The sequence below is a fragment of the Drosophila innubila genome, chromosome X (assembly GCF_004354385.1).
Source record: "Drosophila innubila isolate TH190305 chromosome X, UK_Dinn_1.0, whole genome shotgun sequence".
NCBI lineage: Eukaryota > Metazoa > Arthropoda > Insecta > Diptera > Drosophilidae > Drosophila > Drosophila innubila.
In genome coordinates, this window is record NC_047626.1 from 29,231,990 (window position 1) to 29,240,897 (window position 8,908).

At 38.4% G+C, this 8,908-nt stretch overlaps 2 protein-coding genes and 1 long non-coding RNA gene across 5 annotated transcripts; 2 read left to right on the plus strand and 1 right to left on the minus strand.

The window, feature by feature from the left end:
* Positions 1-80: 80 nt before the first annotated feature.
* On the minus strand, positions 81-1,359 carry LOC117784079. Its single transcript, XR_004617400.1, has 3 exons — positions 1,274-1,359; positions 568-662; positions 81-389 (listed from the first exon to the last, which is right to left on the minus strand). It is a non-coding gene; the product is annotated as an uncharacterized LOC117784079 (long non-coding RNA).
* A 16-nt stretch (positions 1,360-1,375) lies between these two features.
* Positions 1,376-4,058, plus strand: LOC117784005 (cytochrome P450 4d2). Of its 2 annotated transcripts, XM_034621609.1 has the most exons (6): positions 1,376-1,551; positions 1,625-2,011; positions 2,440-2,509; positions 2,564-3,147; positions 3,213-3,611; positions 3,736-4,058. In XM_034621609.1, the coding sequence occupies exons 1-5, from the start codon at positions 1,392-1,394 to the stop codon at positions 3,605-3,607; spliced, it is 1,596 nt and encodes a 531-aa protein (XP_034477500.1). In that variant the 5' UTR covers positions 1,376-1,391; the 3' UTR covers positions 3,608-3,611; positions 3,736-4,058. The 2 variants fall into 2 exon arrangements, with proteins under 2 accessions (XP_034477500.1, XP_034477492.1); XM_034621601.1 differs by lacking the exon at positions 3,736-4,058 and having other exon boundaries at positions 3,213-3,705.
* Positions 4,059-4,726: 668 nt separating this feature from the next.
* LOC117784021 (cytochrome P450 4ae1) lies at positions 4,727-8,625 on the plus strand. Of its 2 annotated transcripts, none has more exons than XM_034621619.1 (4): positions 4,727-5,253; positions 5,308-5,779; positions 5,842-6,386; positions 8,245-8,625. In XM_034621619.1, exons 1-4 carry the CDS (start codon positions 5,082-5,084, stop codon positions 8,598-8,600), a joined length of 1,545 nt encoding a protein of 514 aa, XP_034477510.1. In that variant the 5' UTR covers positions 4,727-5,081; the 3' UTR covers positions 8,601-8,625. The 2 variants fall into 2 exon arrangements, with proteins under 2 accessions (XP_034477510.1, XP_034477518.1); XM_034621627.1 differs by having other exon boundaries at positions 5,204-5,257.
* Positions 8,626-8,908: the final 283 nt, after the last annotated feature.

The following is an 8,908-nucleotide window of genomic DNA, read 5'->3' on the forward strand; positions in this document are numbered from 1 at the left end:
CCTAATAAGAGTTTTGATACTAATCTTGCCAAGATCGGACTTAGAACACTAAAGATATGCTAATAACAACATGCTAAAAATTAAAAAAAAAGCATTCAAGTACTTCTTTATTTCTGAAAGTTAAGGTCTGACGAATCGATTTTGTGAATATTTCAACTTGATTACTTTTTCGGTTATTCCATTTGGATGAATATGTGAAATGCATATTGAGGCTAAAGTTGAGCTCCATGTAAATCAGATATGGTTAAATGGAGCAATTGGATGATTTCAAGCACCAGGTGTTTGTACTTTGCTCTTTGTTAATTCCATAGATACGAGTGTATTAAGTTAGAAAAGCTATCACCTATCATCTGATTCTTATATCCCGTCCACACCGACTTGCATATTACCTGAAATGATGATAGTAATAGGTTCAATAAAATCTTAATTGCTTAGACAATCGAGATCAGAGATAAGGTACATACATATGTATCTTTATCTTTGTCTTTTTCAATCAAATCGATCCGATTTGTTTTAGATCTTTATAGGGTGCTGATTAGTTCATAAAGATATAGTTGATATACGTACATGTATATTATGTCCATACAACAAATTAGCATTCAAGCTTCCCAACATCTTCATCTGTATGCAAGGGCGTAGTCAGGCATGGACAGAAGGGACATCTGCAAAATATTGGGAATTTTTTAAGTATATTATTTCAAGGGGCAATAAGTTTAAATAATGTTATTCACAAATAATACTCATAAGCTAAAAAATTCTAACATAGCCACAACAACATAGAAATCAATCAGATTATTCGCAATTTCAAGTGAAGGATCAAGGCATTAAGTGTTAGGATATTTTCATCCTTCATTAATAATGCATGTCTCTCATTTTCTTTAAAACTGTCTTAGCTCAAAAATCAGGATTTGGCAGACAACACGTTTTAATTCAATTAAAATGAAGAAATCTTTAGATTCTCAGATGATGAGCATACAGTATAAATATAATTATAAATATAATTTAAATATATATAAATATAAAAATAAATGTAAATATAAATATGTAATTTTTACACAATATAGAACTAGAAATTTCAAATTTTTCTACATGATTAGTTTGAAAATCGAGATTTTTGTTTTTTGAGTTTTGAGTTTTAGAGAGTCTTAAAGTGAATAAACGCTTTTACATATGTGTATTACAAATAATCTCCCCTAATTTTCATCCAAGTTACGCCCTTGTCTGTATGCAATTTTGATGCACAATGCGCACCCAAACACATAATAACACTCACATTTTTAGTGAAATTTTCGAGGTGAGGGCAGATCGATTACAGACATCGCTTATCGGTGTTTGGCGAGAGTTTTAGATCGTATTTGCTGTTCGGTTGTCTCTGATGCCGGCTGTACAATATGCTGTGGTTAACAGTACTTCTGATTGGCATTCCGTGCCTGCTATTGTGGGATTACTTGATCCGTAAGAGGCGCAATGATATGCTCAATTATATGCGTGGTCCACTTACGCTACCGTTCCTCGGAAGTGTCCACCTGCATCGTGGCCTGGATGGCGAAAGTGAGTTTGTTAATTCCAAAACTACAAACTGATGTAACTGGACATCTTGCTGTTATCAATATTTTGATTGCAGGAGTCATGGACTATGCGTTAGCGAATTGCGCGAAATATGGGAAAATGTATCGAATTTGGATCCTTAATCAGCTGACCATCTTCTGCACCGATCCACGCGATATCGAGATCATACTGAGCAGCACTCAGCACATCAAGAAGAACAGTCTGTACAATCTGATGCTGCCGTGGCTTGGCACCGGTCTCCTCATGAGCGTCGGCAGAAAGTGGCATGCCCGTCGCAAGATTATAACACCCACATTCCATTTTAAGATACTCGAACAGTTTGTGGACATCTTCGATCTGCAGAGCAACATATTGGTGGATCAACTGCAAAAGCATGCCGATGGCAAAACAGCCTTCAATATATTTCCAATCATCTGTCTAACGGCACTTGATATTATCGCAGGTGAGCAGGTTGTTCATAAGGACAGAGGATTGTCCTCAGACTTCTTTTTTTGTAATATAGTTGCAATCTGAAAAGGGAAAGCAGATAGGTGAATATTATGAAATCCTTTGGGTTAGTAGAACATTACTTAAATTCAAATATTCGTAACGACAATTATCTTATCCTAAAAAGAATAATAGTTGCAATCTGAAATGAGAAGACAGACAAATGAATATTATGAAATCTTTATGGTTTGCTAAACATTCTTTACAAAGTAATATCCGTATTCCGTTTCTCCATAACGACAATCCTTTAACCCTTAGACTTATTAAGTGAAAAAAAAGTTGCAATCTGAAATGGGAAGACAGACAAATGAATAATTTGAAATTCTTTGGGTTTGCATAACATTACTTGAATCATAGTATCCGTACTCTATTTGCAAATAACAGAAACTGCAATGGGCACCAAGGTCAATGCACAAAGAAGTCCGGATCTACCCTACGTCCGTGCCGTTTTCGAGTGAGTATATTCGAGAGATTGAAGCTCAAATGTATATTAATGTCGTCTCGATAGGGTGACGAATATCATAACGTTGCGTTTCATTAAGCCTTGGCAGCGTATTGACTGGATGTTTCGCCTTGTCGAACCGAGCCTGGCCAAAAGGCAGGATACATTAATAAAGACGATGCACGATTTTACCGAGACAGTTATCCAGCAGCGGCGAGATGCGTTGATCAATCATCATCAGCAGCAGCAGAAGACAAAGACAAAGACGAATTGTGGCGGCAATGAGTGTGACGATCTTGGCCAGAAACGTCGTATGGCCTTGCTGGATGTCCTACTGCAGTCAACGATCGATGGTGAGCCGCTGAGCAATGAGGATATACGCGAGGAGGTGGACACGTTTATGTTCGAGGGCCATGACACAACCACCAGTGGCATTTCCTTCTGCCTGTACGAGATCTCACGTCATGCGTCCGTGCAACAGCGTCTGGTCAACGAAATCCATGAGGTGCTCGGCGATGACAAGAAGCGTCCGGTGACGTTGCGCGATCTTAATGAGCTCAAGTACTTGGAGTGTGTGATCAAGGAATCGCTGCGCATGCATCCGCCAGTGCCAATAATTGGACGCAACTTGACCGAGGATGTTGACATGCGTAAGTATAATAGATCCACCCATAGGTAAATCCTATTCTCTCCAAATCTTTTTCTCACTTTGCAGGCGGCCAGCTCATTCCCGCCGGCACCAACTTCATCATCGGTCTATATGCGGTGCTCCGCAGTCCTCGCGAATTTGAGGCGCCCAATGAGTTTCGTCCCGAGCGATTTGCCAGCGATGAGGCGACGATATCGTCACCCGCAAGTTCGCAATCTCGGCCAACGCAGCCTCAAATGCAATTTCAAACGCATCCTTATGCCTATGTACCCTTCTCAGCGGGACCGCGCAATTGCATCGGTCAGAAGTATGCGATCCTGGAGATGAAGAGCGTCATTAGCAAAGTCTTACAGCATTTTGAGCTGCTTCCACTTGGCCCGGAACCTCGGCCCATGCTTAGCCTCGTCCTGCGCTCGGCAAATGGGATCCATCTGGGCATGCGTCCTCGGCAGGATCCATAGACCCACATAATCCACATGCTCCTCTCTACAATTATCTACTCGTATCTATTGCATTAGGCACTCGTTATGTTGCATTGCAAATATATGTGTTTACTAAATGATTTATTCTTCTCTACTCTTCTCACTCATCGTCTGCTAAGCAAACAGCTGTATTTTGCTTGCGCTCTTTCTCTCTCACTCTTTACCAGGGTTGTGGCATTTGGTACATTTGAACCAATACTAGTACATTTATAATTCGTTCGTACATTTCATATCATATTTATGTTTCAATTGTACCCTCGAATTCAAATATTGTCTAACGTTAAATAAAAACACATAACAGCTGTTCAAAACATTTGTATGTAATTGAAAACAAAATAAATCGGGGTGTTCCAGAAATACAAGCAAACTGAAAAGCAAACAAAAGACCATGCATTTTTGGTTGCTTTTCGGTTCTAACACCATTTTCTTAAATTGGGTCCAAATTTGTATAGTTTTTTAGGTACAATAAAAATTACTTTTTTCTTAAATTTCGTATTAAACTGTAGTTTTAATGCGAAGTACAATTATGAAAGTACTTATTTGTTTATTTATATTTTCAAATCGATGTATTATGATTTTGATACAAAATATTTTTATGAAGTGGCAACTGTGCCTATCACTATCACTATCTATCAGAGTTTATAAGGCAGCTAAACCTTCTTATCTAACCAAAATGGTTCTGGCTATCACTTTTTTGTAAGTGATTTTATTTGGCTTCTTTTACAATATATCCCATATAGTTCAGTTGTCATATGGCAGTTGTATATGAAAGTCGCCTGTTTTTGTTGTAAGTTTTGGAGTGATAACAATTTAAAAAATGCAATGTAACTAGACTCGAATTCATTTAAATCGACTTGAGCTGTCGTACAAACTTGATATCTGTCTGTGTTATGCGTTTTTCTACCTACCCTTGCAGTGATGTCGTAAACGGGTATTCTTAATGATATTAATTATCTCGAATAAAAAACGATTGTCATGCAAGTTGAATTAATTAGTTGACTTTCGATATTGATAGCATTCAGATATATGATAGAATAATATAAATATTAATCCTCGGTATTTAAAATAAACAATTAGAATTAGTCAATTACAATAGGGTATTTGAGTTTTGTATACAGCCGATTAGGGGGGCTGTTATAAAACAGTTGATAAGTAGTTTTCATTTGTATCGATTCAATTTACTGTTGATTTGCTAGAATATTTGATGCTATGTTTGTGTATTGATAGCTGAATTTTTTATAAAATCAGTTGAATTCTGTAAAAATCAATGAATGAGTAAAGTTTGCTCAAAAATTAGTGAAATTTCGAAATCATAAAGACAATATTAAGTGATCAACATTGAATCGGGATAATTCAAAATAAAGAATGGTTTATACATAAGCTTTTCAATTCAAAAGATATATACAATTTATTGAATTCATTCTAAATAACAATAATTAACCCATTGGTGGCAATGTTGTTTATGCTGATAGTCGTGGCTTTGTTGGTTTTGATACTGCGTTTCCTGCTGCGTTTGGCGTTCCAAGAGCGATGTCATCGCCGGCAATTACATGGTTTGGCGCCCAACGTGTCGGATGTGCCGTTGATTGGAGCACTCTGGCAAATGCGTGACTTTCAGCCGGATAGTAGGTGACATTTGATAAGGTGATAAGGCTAATATTTAAAGTTATGTATTGCAGATTTGCACGAGAAGTTTACGGAATACGTGAAGCGATATGGACGCAGTTTTGTGGCCACTACGTGTGGCAGAATGGTGCTGGTCACCTCGGAGCCCAGTCTGGTGGAGGGTGTGCTCCTGAGCAAGCAGCAACTACGCAAGAGTGTTGTCTACGGTGCACTTGGCAGCTGGCTGGGCAACGGATTGCTTCTGAGTCGCGGCGAGCATTGGCATGCGATGCGCAAGATCATAACGCCAGCATTCCACTTCAACATACTGGAGCAGCACATCGACGTCTTTGACAGGCAGTGTAGTGTGCTCATAGAGAAACTGAAGCCACTGGCAGACAGCAGTGATAACAGCATTCAGCAGGCAATCAATATATATCCTTACATGTGCCTTGTTGCCCTCGACATTATCAGCGAGGCGGCAATGGGCGTCGGCATTGATGCCCAGATGAATGTGGACTCGCCGGTGGTGCAGGCTGTCAAGGAGTATAACTAGATAACAATAACAACAACAATAACATTAGTTGTTATCCCTTTCTTGCTTGCAGTGTTACCAACACTCTGGCGACACGTTTCATGCGACCGCATCTGCTCTTCCCCTTGGTATTTCGATGGTGCTGGCCCAGCGGCTATCGCAAGCAGCATGATGGCATCAAGTGTTTGCGCAACTTCACCGACGATATCATCGAGCGGCGACGTCAGCTGTTGCATAGATGGGAACAGCAGCCCGCCAATTCACAGGAAGTGGCCAAGCGTGCTCCATTATTGGATACATTGCTGCAGGCAAGCTTGGATGGTGCACCACTGACAGATGCACAGATACGCGATGAGGTGAGCACGTTCATCTTTGCCGGACACGACACGACCACATCAGCAGCGTCCTTCTGCCTGTATCTACTGTCGAGGAATCCCACGGTGCAGCAGTGTTTATTTGACGAACTGTATGCATACTACGGCTCGGATATGGAACGCTCTGTTGCCTATAATGACTTTGCGCAGCTCTCCTTTCTGCATTGCGTCGTCAAGGAGTCGTTGCGCCTGTATCCGCCCATACCAGTCGTGGCACGTTGCCTGGAAAAGAATTTCGTTTTCGGTATGTGAGAGAGATTGAATTCAGCAGGCAAAAACTAGAGTTAGGGTTGTCGAAATATCATTGATATGTCGATAGATATTTTTTGCGTTGATATACATTTGAGCGATATTTTTAATGACGATATCAATATCGATATAATTATGCGATATTGTTCTGCGATATTTTATCCGTTGCCGCCAATTTTTGTTCCTCGTGAAACATGAATCCGGGTAATAAAAACAGTAAAAATAAGTAGAAACACAACTAATTTTAAGTGGAAAACATGACAATTGATTTTTTCGACGTTTTTTTTTTTTCAAAAACATAAAGTACAAATTATGCTTTCTATATCCGTGACTTAAAAGATAAGTTAAAGGGTTTATTGTGTTCGTTCAAATGTATGTAACAGGGAGGAGGCATCTCCGACTCTATAAAGTATATATATTCTTGATCAGCATCAATAGCCGAGTCGATATAGCCATGTGATATAGCCGTCTGTCCGTCTGTGTGAGCCCCTGGATCTCAGAGACTATAAGAGATGGAGCAACAAAATGTAGCACGCAGATCCCAATGGCGTTGGAGCAGGTCAAGTATGTTTTAAGTTTTTGACACACCCCCTTGCGCCCCCGTAAATCGCGAAAAACCACCACACCCACAGTTTTTAAGATAATTCGTTTTTTTTTGGTAATTAACGTTATTTATTACTATTATCTATTATCTTAGTAAATCGCAGCAAGTTGGAGAAGTAGAACGGCAGTAATAGCTAATCAAATTTATTAAAATTTAAGGCAATTCAAGCACCCAAAAGTATGAAGTAGTTTTTATTAGATAGTAATTTCCGTCTTCCATAAAAAACCTCTTTACGAGGTAAAAGTCTAGTGACGAAGGTCATTCCATGCCCCAAAATTTCTGATATCAAATTTTGTGACGAACAATATTCAATGTAATATATAAATTTAAAACAAATATAAATAAATTAACCAAAAAAATTACATTTACGTACTACAACATATCAAATATAAATAAAAATCGTTAGAGCCGTTTCGTCACAAATGCCCAAAATGTTAGCTAAAAAACCCTATTTCACCCGTAAAATGTTACCTGAGTACTTTAGAATAAGTTTAAAGGTACGCCTGAAAGCCCTTCAAAATACCTTTCCAACGATATATAGGTCATATCTGTAGCTTCTAAGGCTTGGAAACTGTCAATTTTAGAGGGACTTAGAACAAACATTTCTAGATTTTCGAAAAGGAATAGATCCTCATCATTAAATTTAAGCTTTTTTAGCGCTTTGATACAGACAAACAAACAAACCGACTTTTCATTTCATTGTGAGAAGTCCTTTTAAAATTTCAAATTTAATTATCTTTTGAACTAGTTGTCGGATTGAGTTGATCGAGGTATCAATGGACGCATTTTTTTGACAAAAATAAAAAATAAAACATTTTACCAAAAGACCCCAACGGCCCCGTTAGCGACAATCATTTAAATTTTGCCCCTTCCACTTACACCACCTTATCTCATGAACCACTTGAGTTAGCAAAAGTTTTAGTATGCCATTTTGTTAACCTTGAACCTTTCGATCGAATTATAACTTGATCTGATCGGACAGTTGAGCAAGTTTTCCATATTAGTTGTATATATTGCTAGTCACCGCCTCTCGCACCCTTCGTGCTGCTTTCGTCACTAGCGAGGACTGCCGTCCGCAGTGATAATGTACTTTTATTTATATTGAAATAAGTAACGGGTATTCTATGGTCGGGTTCTCGACTATAGCCTTTCCGACTAGTTTTATATCGAAATATTATTATTATTGATATTTTTTAAAATATTAACCCCAACAATAGTATGCGCATTGATATTCCCTTTTCCCCTCTAGGAGATGCAAATGTTCCTGCCGGCACCAATGTGATTTTACTGCTCTGGAAGTTGCTGCGCGATGAGAAGTTCTATAGAGAACCGCTTCGCTTCTGGCCAGAACGACATTTGCCTAATAATGACATTGATGTTGGACTCGCCAAAAGCATCTCTAGTTATATACCATTCAGTGCTGGTCCCCGCAATTGTATTGGTCAACGATTTGCGCTTCTCGAGCTCAAGACGATTCTCATCAAAATGCTGCGTCATTTTGAGCTGCTTCCAATGGGCGTCGATGTAAAGCCGTCAATAAAAATTGTCCTGCGATCAGCTACTGGAGTAAATTTAGGCTTAAAGACTCGCTCATATACGCAATAAATATAAAGTAATTAGAATATCGATATATGTATATATTCGATTTGTAATTAATTATGTATTGAGGGGTTCCACAGAAAGCGAAACCAACCGAACATCTCCCAAAAAATTAAATTTTTCCTCTAAATTTGTTAAAAAACACATTAAAAATCTGCTAACTGCGCCCAATTTAATTTTTTTTTAGTTTTTTTTTTTTTAGCAATAGAGGTGAATGTTTTTATGAACGCTGGCAGTTCGTGGTGCCTCATCAGGAGAAGTCATGTAACTAAGTTTAAATTAATGAAATCCAAAACTTTGACAAAATTCTAACA

Bases quoted from the DNA above. Each gene is read 5' to 3' on its own strand.
- LOC117784021 (XM_034621619.1), top strand. From the start codon at position 5,082: ATGTTGTTTATGCTGATAGTCGTGGCTTTGTTGGTTTTGATACTGCGT. The intron at 5,780-5,841 runs GTATAACTAGAT...TCTTGCTTGCAG, and splicing joins GTGGTGCAGGCTGTCAAGGA to TGTTACCAACACTCTGGCGA. The intron at 6,387-8,244 runs GTATGTGAGAGA...TTTCCCCTCTAG, and splicing joins GGAAAAGAATTTCGTTTTCG to GAGATGCAAATGTTCCTGCC.
- LOC117784005 (XM_034621609.1), top strand. From the start codon at position 1,392: ATGCTGTGGTTAACAGTACTTCTGATTGGCATTCCGTGCCTGCTATTG. The intron at 1,552-1,624 runs GTGAGTTTGTTA...TTTTGATTGCAG, and splicing joins TCGTGGCCTGGATGGCGAAA to GAGTCATGGACTATGCGTTA. The intron at 2,510-2,563 runs GTGAGTATATTC...TCGTCTCGATAG, and splicing joins TACGTCCGTGCCGTTTTCGA to GGTGACGAATATCATAACGT.